Raw genomic sequence first — 13,395 nt, forward strand, 5'->3', positions numbered from 1 at the left:
CATCTAGAGTAATGTTGAAAGGAAGATGGGTAACGGGTTGATGAGTGAAAGGGTTATGGTGGTTTAGGTATGGGAATTATATCAAGTGAAGGATATTTATGCGTCTGAGGGAGGAGAACAGGGTGTCAAGGCAGAAGCTGTTGGATTCTGTAAGGATGTCTATGTTGGGAGGTCGGTGAACGGAGGATAGGTGTGGAAAAGCAGAGGTATGTGCTGTATTTAACCGTGGGGTCTCAGTCTTCGTCTCCTAAGCCCCCCCACGACAACAACGGGCAAGGGATTGGGGGGGATGTGTGAAGACAAAGGCCAAGGTACAGGGTAGTTCTTGCTGTTGGCCTCCCATTCTTGCCTGACTCCATCCAAACTCTTACCAGCCATCACTGGCTCATGTATGTCAGTTGGGAAAACTATCTTCAGAGGTCAAAATCAGATGTACAAAGAAAAACAATGAGATGGGTCTTGACAAAATCTTTTTAAAATTTGTCCTAATATATTTTCTAACATTTTAACGAAATATGATACTTGAGAGAAACTCACACTTAAAATAATTTGTCTTGACATATAAAAACATTCAAAAATTGTAATTGTTTATTGACAGTATCATACAAATATACCCCTCTTATCCAACATACAGAGCCATTTATCATGTCTACAAAAAATAATAAATACGTTAAGGTAAAAAAAATCAGAACACATTAAAAATAAAAGATTGAAATCTATCACTGTTAGACGCAACATTTATATACACAGATATATATATACACAGAAAATTTTTGAAAACATTAGTTTCTTCTTCTCCGGACTCTGGATATTCTCCATGCATTCGGCTCCTCGTATTTGTTGTAGAGAGGTTCCAGGCGCTGGTTCTTCTTGTACTTGCTGAGCTTGGTCGGGTCTCCCTGCTTGAAGAATGATGGGGCGAACTCTACCAGCCACTTGGGGTCGATCGTTGTTACCTCACGCATGTACTCTTTTGTCGTCTGGACCAGTTCGTGATAGACAACCCTGGCAGGGAGAAATGGGCCATATAAGCTAGCGATTCTCTGTATGTATTTTTGAGTTTTCCCACAAAACTAAAATTATATTTTGTAAGATATCTATATATAATGTCTTTTCATGAATAATTTCATATAGTTTAATGTATCAAGGATTAAAAAATACATTAATTATAAAAAATAAATTTAGCAACATTATTACTACAACAGATACCTACCACTCAGGCTGTCTGTTGAAGAGGGATGATGAGGGGTGAATGTAGACCACCTGCGAGTCGACTAGGGTTCGGTAGCCCTCCTGAGGGTCCTTCTTAGCAGCATTACGGAAGAACCCAGAGCAGATGGCCTTCTGGGCTCTTGCCACATTCTTGCCACAAGAGACCACATCCAGCTTGTGCCTTTAGGGAAGGAGAGAGAGGAGGAATCAGTGTAAGATTGGTCCAATAGGCAGAGAAACGGCATATCATAAAATATTATTTAACCCATTAATGGCGGTATATTTTGAAGCCGAAAATAAAAGATTCCGGGCGGCTACAAAATTGGCAGCCCGCCGGCCATGGCCTGCTACTGTGTCGGAGCGCAAGCCCCAATACAGTGTCACACTGGCGGGACGCCTGGCAATGTTTATTTTTTCGGATGTCTCATATGAGGGACAGCCATTGTTAGTAGGTTAATGGGAGTCTGTGTTGAAATGCAGACAGACAGCAGACATATCAATCCATGATGCATGTAAATCATCAACGGTTATTATTCTATAATAAATCATACATATGTAAATAAAATTTACATAAGAATAACAAGTAAATGACCCCTCCCCCAAACACACACACACAGATATGCATCTAGTATATGTTCATACAGTAACTTCAAGGGACCATTTCTGGGCAAGAAATTTTGATTGTCTAATCTATCCAGACAGAGGACTGGATAACTATATGATACTATAAATCTGAAAGACTGGAAATTCCACAATGTATATATCAACACTATACTGTACTATAGTATATATACATAATGTATACTTATAGGAAAGTATTACTAATGATGATGATAATCAAAATAGTGCTATTTATAGCATTGTCAACAACATTACAACAATCTCCTAAACCCTACCTGTCCATGATGCCCAAGAGCTGCTTCCTCACGTCCTGTGCCCTCTTGAGCGTGCGCATCTGGACAAAATTCTCATAGCACCAGGCATTCGAAAACTTGTTGTTCTTCCACGAGTTGTAGACAGCGAGGAGGGTGAGGTGGTCGCCCTCTGCCTGGTTGAACTTGGCCTTCTTCTGGTCTGCCAGTGCCTGCTTCTCTTTGGGCCTGGGAGGGGGAGAGGGGGGATGTTAGTGATTAGCTATTGTCATTAAAGTCAATGTCCCTGTGTAGCAAAGACAGCTAGGATTTGCTCTGTTTCTTACCTGTCTTGCAGAAAATACATGTTACTAATATCAGTTTACTGTACTCTATCTTTGCCTTACATACCCTACCATCCCCTCCCTACCTAACTCTTAACTATCTTATTCTCTTATACCCTATAAAATACATCTTAACCCTACTCTACACTATCCTACTTTACCTTATCTTACCTTACCCAATTCATTCCTTACCATGCTCTGCCTTAGACTAACCTTACCAAATTTAGACTAAAATGAAAGATATAACTGTGAATGACACTGAATATTGTACTATGACATAACATGAATTAACGATTTACAATATCTAAAATCACAAAATCTAAGCAATAATCAAATAAAAAAGATTAGCTACATAACTATCGCCATACTTTTCTGTACATCCAGATATAAAGACTACTGTAACTCATTAATGCAGTTACAGAAAAGGAAAAACATAACAAAAATGCACCCAATGAGCATTTGTACACCATAGTACTTGTGCTGCATTCGAAACTCCTTGTCTTGTTAGTTTGGAACCTCTAAGGCCTTCACTGCAAACAGCTTGAAAGTAAACATTCACTATCTTATCATACCAGTGTCTTTATTTCACATGTTGCATAGGTTTTGTAACTCCTTTGATATATAACTGACTTACCTGCAACTGACAAACACAAAAATATACTTTTTTATCATCAATGAAAGGCCTGCAACTGTAACTGTTTGCATATAAATGCTATTGTGATGTCATCTCGTCCTACTCGCCCAGCTTCAAAGGAGGGCGAACTGGACGAGATGGACAACTTGTCCAGGACGAGAAAGTAGAGGTTCCAGACAGTAAAAACATCTTGTCTAACTTGTCTGGATGTGCAAGACATGGAGTTCTGATTACAGCAATGATAGATGTGAATATCATGACATGAAAACAAGATTGACGAGAGTTGGGGAATGAGATTTAAAAATGTTACATCCTCTCACATAACATTCATCTGCAATCTTTTCTATTAAAACAAAATAGCTATGACAAAGTGCTGAGCCTCACCTATAGAACACATTCTGAACAGACAGCATGGAGACGATGGTCAGGATTTCATCAGAACACTGCAGGTGAACCGACATGATAAGCATCTTGGAGAGGTTGGGGTCAAGGGGGAACTCGGCCATCCTCCGGCCCAACCTCGTCAGCAGACCCTCATCATCAAGGGCACTAAAGGGAGAAGAGAATGGGTCAAGTCCTTCTTGATATTTTCCTATTACAATTTTGAGGGTCTTCTATAGCAAAATCACATTGTCAGGTATTATAGTACTGAAAAACAATCTATTTTAACAATGCTTTTCTCAAGGGCTGAGTGAACTCTATGCATCCTAGTGGCATGTATGCTGAGCAAGGCTGTCTCAAATGTATATCAGGCCACCACTATCTCATTCCATCCATAGTTTACATCTCTTCTACTGTGTAGGCTTTGCTTACAAGCCAAAAAGTAGCACTAGGACCTCTTATTACCATGTGTCTATCTTTAAGCCACATACCAGAATATTATCAGAGAAAGTACAGCATGAAAACAAACCTGCCCATTGCCCCCATGTCGATAGCATGGAGGCACTGTGTTAAGTAATACTTTATACAACCAGTTAGTTTTCTCTTTAAAAATATGACTTAGTTTTCTCTTAAAAAACATGACACTATCATTTACTAGCTGTTTTATCAAAGAATAGATCTGGCACATCATTCCAAGAAAGTTATGAATGAAAATTAATAACCTGACAGACATGCGGATGATTAATGCTGAACTTTGATTAATATAATTGCCCTGCCAATTTTTAATATCAGTGTAAATGAAATAAATAACAATGACAACAAAAATATGCATGCAGTATAATACTCAATGCGATAAATATGGACACTGGATATACCCATTCCCTTCACATACCTTAGTGAGTGCAAGGTTTCTAGGGCCATGACCATAGCATCTGTGGGGGGCGGGTCCATGAAATCGAAGCCCAAGAGGTCGTTAATCCCCATAGCTTTAAGCTGAAGCACAGTGGCTGCTAAATTTGTGCGCTGAATGTCTGGCACACTTGTTGGCAACATCTCATCTCTAGGAGTCAAAATCAAGTAAGTTTACATCAGTTAGGTCAAATATTGTTTCAAATTTACTTAAAATTATACATATAATTTCATGTCTATATGGTGACAAAATAGTGCACTGTATATCTTTCAAAATCTAATGTAACAACTGCAAATGGTTCTTATCAGCACTGTTTACGCAACATAAATTTATAAAATACATGATATCCATTTGTATACATGACAAAAAAATCATATATAATGCCTTGCTCATAAACCAGTCAAAATTCAATCCTTGGCCTTGACAAAGCAAGATCACTACTCTCTTGGCAGATGATGACAAAGCCTTACCTGTATGCTCTCTCAGTGTAGAGTCTGTAGGTCTTCCCAGGGCCTGTGCGACCTGCACGTCCTGCCCGCTGCTTGGCTCCAGCTTGAGAGACAGGTGTTACCATCAGGGAGTCCATTCCTGTCTTGGGGTTGTATACTTTTTGCTTCACAAATCCTGAAAGAAAATAAACCATAACATGTTTCACTGATCAAAGCATAAACTGACATAAGAAAATACCAATGGCAGGTTTCATTAGCTTATATCAACAGTAATGCTATCAAACACACACCTGGATCAACAACATAGTAGACACCATCAATGGTGAGTGAGGTCTCTGCAATGTTGGTGGCAATCACAACTTTCCTGGAGCCAGGTGGGGCAGGCTCAAAGATCCTTGTCTGCATCTCAGAGGGAAGGGCTGAGTACACAGGGAGGATAATCAGTTCAGGTACATCACTACCTAGGGCTTTCATACGCTCATACAGCAACTCACACGCTGTGTCAATCTCCTCTTGACCTGTAAGGAACACCAGGATGTCCCCTGGGGGCTCTGCCAGGTGGATCTGCATCACAGTGATCAGTGCTGCATCCAGGTAGTCTGTTTCAGGCTCACGGGTGTACAGAATCTCAACAGGGAAGGTGCGGCCAGGAATCGTGAAGATTGGAGCCTGGTTGAAGTACTCGGAGAACTTCACTGCATCTAGGGTGGCTGATGTCACAATCAGCTTTAGCTCAGGTCTCTTGGCAACAGCCTGCTTCAGGAGACCAAACAGCACGTCAGTGTGTATTGTTCTCTCGTGAGCCTCATCCAACATAATGCATGCATATGTGGACATGTCTGGGTCGATGAGGCACTCTCTCAGTAACATACCATCCGTCATGTACTTGATAACAGTTTCTGAGCTAGTACAATCCTCAAATCGAATGGTGTAGCCAACCTCCTGGCCAAGGCGACAACCAAACTCCTCTGACACCCTCTTGGCCACGGACATTGCTGCCACTCTCCTGGGTTGCGTGCATCCAATCTTACCCTTGGCTGTGAAACCCACTTCTGCCAAATACTGAGTAATCTGAGTCGTCTTCCCTGATCCTGTTTCCCCAACAACAATGAGAATCTGATTATCATGGACAGCCTTGATCAGCTGGTCGCGGAGCTTGTAGATGGGGAGGCTCTGTCGCTGTTCCAGAAGGGACATGTTTGTCTTTTTACCATATGATCCTCGTGTACCACCTGCAAATCAAAGTCACATTGAATAACATCATATTCAGTAATATATTTATTAATCACTTATCAAAGACTAGCAAACTGACTATCCACTTTGCAAAAGACTCTTCAGATATTCAATCTGTAAATGAAACATTTTAAAAAGCATCTCTTATAAGGAATTTTAGTAAACTTTACCTGTGATGTGTCTCTTCCACTCTGGAACCTCCTGCTGCTGTGTGGGCATGCCACGTGACATGGCTGGGTCTATCCGCTGGGTTTCAGGCAGCGGGTCGTTCCAGTTCTGACCAAGGTTGGAAGGCTGTGAGTCCATCTCGCTCTCCCTCTGGGCCATCTTCACCTCACGTCGCTCCTTAGCCAGGGCGCTCTGCATCATGGCAGCTTGTGCAAGAGACCCATCAGGGTTCTTCATGATCCTCACTGGACTAAGCTCCTCTCGCACCCTCCCATACCCACGCAGGAAGGCTGGCTCCTCTTCCACCAACTCAATCTCCACATCCTCTTCATCGTCATCTTCTCCGCCCATCACTCCCTGCTCCTCATCAAAATCTGGGAATTCAGATTTGCTGATGCAGTTGGCTGCCATCATCTGCTTGAGCTCCCACCGCTCCGGTGATGAGATGCGATTCACACGCTTGTATGTAGCCAAATCTTCCTCATCTGTGCCTGTGGGTGGAAAACCAGATGCATTACTTCTTTTCTATCATTTACATCTTCACCGACTCAAAACTGTACACAATTCTAATTTGAGTATGCAGTTTAAATGCTGAAAGCCACAACCTGTTATGCACGCTAACATTCTCTCCTCACTTCCTGCTCTTGCCAATAGATTTATAGTGAAGTGCTTCACATGCAAGGTTTTTAACTTATATAACTAAAGAGAGATGTTCGAGTCATATCAATGCAGCCCTCCGAACTACAGGTTATTGAAACTTCACATAATAACTTACTGCAGAATAAGTATAGAGATGGTATACAATGTTGATCTTCTAAACATCTGGCCTTACCTTTAGTCAGCTCCATGAGTGACATAGGTCTGTCGGGGTTCCTCATGGCATCCTCATCCTGGCTGTTTCCTCCCATGGGTGCAACATTAGGGTTGAGGTCTTCACCTGTGTCCTGATCAACATCCTTCATAGACAGCGATGTCTTCTGGCCCGTGAAAGACAGGACCTTCACCTGTTGTGTTGAAAAAAAAAGGGATCAGTTTTCAGGCATTTGGATAAATGATACTGATGAGAGAAAAAAAAAAAGAAGAAAAAAAAAAAATACAGTTCATTTCATCAAAATGGTTTTCTGTCCTTTTTGTTTTCTCTTCAAGGGCTGACCATTTAACACTGTTACTAAATTAATAATAAAGATTCTCTTCTTAAAGATAAAAGCACTAATAACAGCAACATTCCTAAACTCTTGTCATCATATTCCTGGAAGGAAAATCTCTCACCTTCACTTTCTGCCCCTTCACTACCACATCCGACACATTTGTCACACGTCCTTCTCTGCGCAGCTGAGAGATGTGAACCAGACCTTCCAACCTCCTACGCAGTCCTTCCAGCTGCACAAAGCACCCAAAGTTGAGGATGTTGGTCACTTTACCTTCGTAAACCTATGGGAAATGTTAAGGAGAGATTAATGTGAGATGAGGAGCTGGAATCAGTAGGCTAACTGACACTGTGGAAACCTCTGTAAAGAGAAATTACCATAAAAAATAATTCAGGATACTTCAGTTGAGGTATTGACTGTGTAATAAGAAAGAATTGTGATAGGATTGTAATAAATCTTAATTATTTAATATTTCACACAAGAAATTTTTCAGACTGAAAAAGAAATCATCAAGAACAGAAATTTAAAGATCAGATCACTTTCCAAAATAAAAAGTATCCCATGACATATATGAAAGTGTAAGCAGAGCAAATAAAATTCACCTTCCCAACAACAGGGTTCTCATCAGGCGGCCTGTTGACAAAGGCCTCACGGTTGCTTCCTCTTCCTCTCTCCTGTTCTCTGTCTCTATCTCTGCTCCGGCTCCTGCTTCTTCTCGGGTGCCTGTCTCTCCCCCTGCTTCTGCTCCTCTCTCTCCTGTCCCTTTCCTTTCTATCCCTGTGCCTGTCTCGGCTGCGACTCCGCTCCCTCCTCCCTCTGTATCTTTCTTGGCTCCTTGACCTCCTCCTGTCTCTTTCCCTGTCCCTGTCCCTGTCCCTGTCCCTGTCCCTGTCCCTGTCCCTATCCCTGTCCCTGTCCCTTTCTCTATCCCTGCTGCGGCTTCTGCTCCTCCTCCTCTCCCTCTCTCTTTCCCTTGATCTCCTCTTCTTTTCCCTGCTTCTGCTTCTACTCCTACTTCTGCTCCTACTCCTGTTCCTGCTACGGCTTCTGCTTTTGCTTCTGGCCTTGGTATTCTGCTTAGAGGGAGCATGCGACTCCAGAAAGGCCATCAGGTCATCCACCTCCAGTGATGGGTCAGGCTTCACCTTCCTGTCTTGCTTGTCTTCCTTCTCTCGTTCACGGTCTTTGTCCTTCTTCTTCTTTTTCTTCTTCTCTTTCTCCTTGTTGTTGCCATTCTTGAGACGGTGTTCTGTCTGGGGCTCCTCCTTCACCTTAGGCTTTAGCTCATCATCCAACATGTTGAGTACTTTGGGATCGTTAGGCAAGGCCAAGAAGGGCAGCATTTCACGTTTCCAGTCCTTCTCTGTCTTTGGCTTTCCTGGCTCTTCCTTTATCTTTTCCGGCACAGGGCCAGCCGTGAGGGACGGCATCATGTGCTGAATCAACCTCCACAAACTTTCAACAAATGAATCCTGCAAGAGTAAAGGAAACATCAAAGAGAGAAGATATCATTCATTCTATATGCACAGGAAAACAAATTTAAAAAGAAAAATACAATCATTGGTTTGCAAAGCAGAACAGATTATGAGTAATATTGGAAAAAAGAATTGCAGAGGAGATTAAGAGCTACTATGAGAATGCATTTTTTCACCAAACATTTACTTTGAGCATGTTGGTATCTCCTAAAATATGCTACATCTGTAATGGGCAAAACTCTACTTTGCAGATGAAAGATTACCTATTTACAGAACTGATGGGGGGGGTGGGGGAATGGACAAGAAACCAGCCTACCAACCTCATTTTCTCCTATACTTTAATCAACTACATGCATACGGATGGGGAAGGGACAGCTAAAGGAGCAATGATTGTTTACATCACTTGTTTTGACCATATCTAACTTAATCCAAGCAGTCAAAAAGATGAATTTCAATACTGGCACCGACACAGCCACTGAAGGGATAGCGGGCAGTAGGTTTAGGATGGGCAGCCAAGGGATGAAACAGGGAGGTACATGAAATGAGACTTGCTCTATCTTGGACCATGACTTCGGAGTGGTTTAGGATAATGGAGCACCAATTATCAACGAAAAAGATTTTCCAAATCCTCAGTGGATATCCAAGGAGGCTAAAACAATATGGCCAGCTCAATAAAACACCATAAATCATTTTTCTGTGTTTTATGCAGCTCCTGCTCTATTGATGTTATATCATAAATCAGTATTAACTGATATTTCTTGACCTTTAGCCTTATTCATCTAACTCATTAAATCATTCATTATTTTCCCATGTCAGCTTACCATGTATACAGCTATCTATCTATTAGTTTTGTATTATATTTCTCTATGCATATCTTTTCTTTTCTTTTTTTTCTACTTAGCACTCTATCTGCATATTTCTTAATTTTGTAATATCAGCTTTACTTATTATTTTACACTTTTAATAATCTAATATCTAAATATACTTCATTACATTTGCATTTATATTGCATTCATATCCCTTTTTATATTATATAGCTTAAACATAAAATTTCTGTAGATAAATTATGAAATATCATTGCATGACAATACTATTTCATGATAATGAAGCTGATGATAACAGTGGTGGAGGTTATGACATGATACTCATGATCATGGCAATGATGACATTGATGATGATGATAATGATGTTTATTGATGATGATGGTTAGCATTAATGATGATAATAGTCACAATGAAATAAATCATAATTACACCATTTAAATTAATTCAGCAAAATGGTGATAACAATATTGACTATTTGAAATGAAAATGAAAATGATAAAACTAAATTGCCAAACAAAACCAACAAGGACTTCATCGGACAACTCACAGCAAATTGATCCCCTCCATTTTCCTCAAGCTCCTTTTTGAACTTGTCAAGGCGTTTGCTCTTCTCTGCCAGGGCAATGATGAATTCAGCTGTTGGAATACAAAATGGCCTCATTAATCATTGATAGTTAGAATTAATGGCTCTCTGAACAATAATTAATAACGGAGAAAGGCAATTCCAATAAAAATAATAAAGATATGAACACAGCGAGGAGAGAGGAGAGAGGAGAGGAGAGGAGGAGAGAGAGACAGCGAGCTCTAAGTAGCCATGACTGGGTGTACTGTTCGAGGGGAGGGTTGATGGGACTCACCCCCCAACACCCTCCTGACAAATAATGCCTTCACCTAAGTATGCACAGCAAAACAGAGCTGAAACCCGAGAGTACAGACTGCTTTCCATGATATTTTTCCTTTATTTGTGACCTTATCATTTGTGTCTGCAGATTATTTCTTGTACCAAAGACTGCAACTTTTTGTCCTCTACAAGAATATAATCTTCAGTTTACCCTAGCTTGGTGCATCCTACCGTAATGATTAACCATCGTCTATTTACATTATAAGTAATATATCAAAGTTAATATCTTCAATATTAACAATGTGGTCCTTTGGGCATGATTTACTTAGAATGAAACACAAGTAAAAGTGCACAAATACAAACAAGACACAAAAAATAAGGGAAAAAAATAAAAAAAATCCTAGTAATACACTGCCAACACATGGATATGACAAGTGCTCCTTGACTTGCTATTATCTTGAGTGTATTTCCGAACTCAAACGGTATTGTTAGTTGTTAACAATTAATCGGGTCAAAAAATATATACATACAACAATCTTAATAAGAAAAAATAAATAACTTGATACAAAACAGAGACGTAGAAGCACAGTCCTCTCACACTTACCAACATCTTTATCATTAATTCCCAAGTGATTCTCCAACTCCACGCATATCTTGGAGACCAAAGACAGTCTTTCGAGTCTGAAAACATCTTCCATTGTGAATTAAAGGGCTTGAAAATAACCGAAATGCACGAAGGAAGGACGTGGTACGAGATCCCAGTAAAAACAAAACAATGTCAACAATCGTTTCGGTGGGGAAACGAGCCTATTCTTTTAAACTCGACAAGCCTAAAATATTATGAACATTTATATCTATATCTAGACATGTTTGGATCTGAACTATATTTATGGTTACATATGTGATACATTATTAACATACACATATTCATATCTTTTTAAGCGAGTGGAGATTTAATTTTTTGATTCAGTAAATATTAAAAGTCACCTTCAAAGTCATGGTACTATCATCTTTTTCCTATCATTGAATGTTTTTTTTTAATTCTCTATAATTTCGTATATCATATAATTCGTGTTAGGGAAATCTTCACAGATCTTATACAAAGAATCCCTTAATCTCACCTTTGATTTATACACTGGGTCCCTTTACTTCACAGTGTTTGTTTACATGTGAATTGCGAGCTGGCCCACGTGAGGCCCGGGTCGACTGGCCCTGTTTCTTCTTAACGGAGAAAATCCGAGTAACAGTCTCAAACCTTTGACGGAAGTTAGAGTATATGGACAGAGAAAACATATAGATAATATCAAATTGAGGAAGAGGAATTCAGATTCTTGTGTACATCATGGACTCTAAAAGATCAGTCGAATTGTCTCTCAGACACCTTAAAGATCTAGACTTCGGTAAAATACCCGAGAAACAGAATGAGGTAAGGTCCATGAATACATTAGAAGAGGTGTTTGTGGCTGGATGCTGAATCATATTTCAAAATGTTTAGGTAGTTGTTCCTGGGAGGAATGCGAGTCCACAGTATCCCGGCACATCATTACTAGACTGAGCCAAGTCACTGAGATGATTGGATATTGGTTGTGGATGATAATCAGTAGATGATGTTTTAATTCTAATGAGGTAGAGGTTGAAGACCGCGACGCGCGTAGGTAGAGGAAAATGGACACCGCCATCTTATAGAGCGGGAAAAATAGAAGGGGATAGCGTATAGTTTAAGATGCACCGGCCTTATAGTCACCGCTAAATGACGAAAATATAACGCGCGGCCGCCTTTCAAATTCAAAGTCAATGAGCTTGTTTACCTTGCTAGGAAAAACACGACACTGACCCACGAACGCATTTTTGCGTTCGCGAACTAGTCCGTGTATCATTACGCGCTTTTCAAAACGATATTTGGCTAATTATCTGTGTCTGCTGGTACGCATTTATACCTTTAAAGTCTTTTAGTAATGTTATTATACTTCATTTGCATATTTTAATATTTATCTATACCCTCATATCAAATCCTGCGCATCGAGTGTTTCACACTTTCTTGCGCCAGCCACAGGTTGACAGCTCACCAACCCGCTCATTTCGAGATTGAAAGCCGGTGAGAAATGTTGCGTTTCCAGTGTTGTGTTGATTCTGGGTTCTTTTTTAAGACCTTTACAGTGGCATCGAAGAATAATTCGACTTCAGTAACCATCCTAGTTTTATATCTGAGCCCATCAAGAGCTCCAAAGGACGAAAAAGGTGATTAAAATCGAAGCAATCCCAACAGTACAAAGAAACGAAAGTTTCACGTTTCAGGATATAAAGGTATTTGGTTTATTATTTTACGGTGTGAATGCAGCTCTGTCTTGCCGTACATACCGTGGTGGAGAGAATGTGTCCTGGGGGGTGTTGGGGGGCTTGCCCCCCATCAACCCTCCCCTCGGGCAGTGCCCGAAGGGCACGCCTAGTCACGGCAATTTATATTGATATATTAGGTTGGTTGGTTTATTGGTCAATACGTTTTTGGGGGTTGGAACGTGTGAATTCCCGTAGATTTTTTTTGCCGAAATGTGGGTTGGGTTCCCGTAGTTTTTTTTATTTATTTCGCGTCAGTCCGTAAACTTTCAAAGATGGCGGTTACATCCGTAGAGTTTCATTGGCCGATTTTAAGCGCTTTTTGTGCTAGTTTTACGCATTTTTGATCGTTATTCTTCTTATTTATGCTTGTTTACCCCGTAATTTCCCTGATATACTTCATGCCCTCCCCTGCTAACGGGACTATCAAATCAAGATCGTCGATGGAGAAATGGTACTCGATCTCCTGAACGATTCATTCGCAAAAGAAACAACGCCGAAAATCGATGAAATCATAGGATTTCATGCAGAAAAAACATCATTTTTTTCGACTTAGTCTCTGGAGGGGCGTCCGGGGCTTCAACAATTACC

At 40.5% G+C, this 13,395-nt stretch overlaps 1 protein-coding gene across 1 annotated transcript; it reads right to left on the reverse strand.

Annotated features, from left to right (window-relative positions):
• Positions 1-574: 574 nt before the first annotated feature.
• pea (ATP-dependent RNA helicase pea) lies at positions 575-11,256 on the reverse strand. The gene is made up of 13 exons (XM_027353130.2): positions 11,075-11,256; positions 10,177-10,265; positions 7,933-8,802; positions 7,452-7,613; positions 7,015-7,186; positions 6,185-6,673; positions 5,072-6,013; positions 4,803-4,956; positions 4,315-4,482; positions 3,426-3,590; positions 2,109-2,312; positions 1,214-1,393; positions 575-1,005 (listed from the first exon to the last, which is right to left on the reverse strand). Exons 1-13 carry the CDS (start codon positions 11,166-11,168, stop codon positions 783-785), a joined length of 3,912 nt encoding a protein of 1,303 aa, XP_027208931.2. The 5' UTR covers positions 11,169-11,256; the 3' UTR covers positions 575-782.
• Between the last annotated feature and the right edge of the window lie 2,139 nt (positions 11,257-13,395).

This window comes from Penaeus vannamei, chromosome 41, assembly GCF_042767895.1.
Source record: "Penaeus vannamei isolate JL-2024 chromosome 41, ASM4276789v1, whole genome shotgun sequence".
Lineage (NCBI taxonomy): Eukaryota > Metazoa > Arthropoda > Malacostraca > Decapoda > Penaeidae > Penaeus > Penaeus vannamei.

What these genes read in the sequence shown, in the direction of transcription:
- pea (XM_027353130.2), bottom strand. Translation starts at nt 11,168, where the DNA reads ATGGAAGATGTTTTCAGACTCGAAAGACTGTCTTTGGTCTCCAAGATA. An exon ending in AATTAATGATAAAGATGTTG is followed by an intron (nt 10,266 to 11,074) that starts GTAAGTGTGAGA and finishes GTATTCCAACAG; the next exon opens with CTGAATTCATCATTGCCCTG. An exon ending in CTCTTGGGCATCATGGACAG is followed by an intron (nt 1,394 to 2,108) that starts GTAGGGTTTAGG and finishes CCTTCCCTAAAG; the next exon opens with GCACAAGCTGGATGTGGTCT.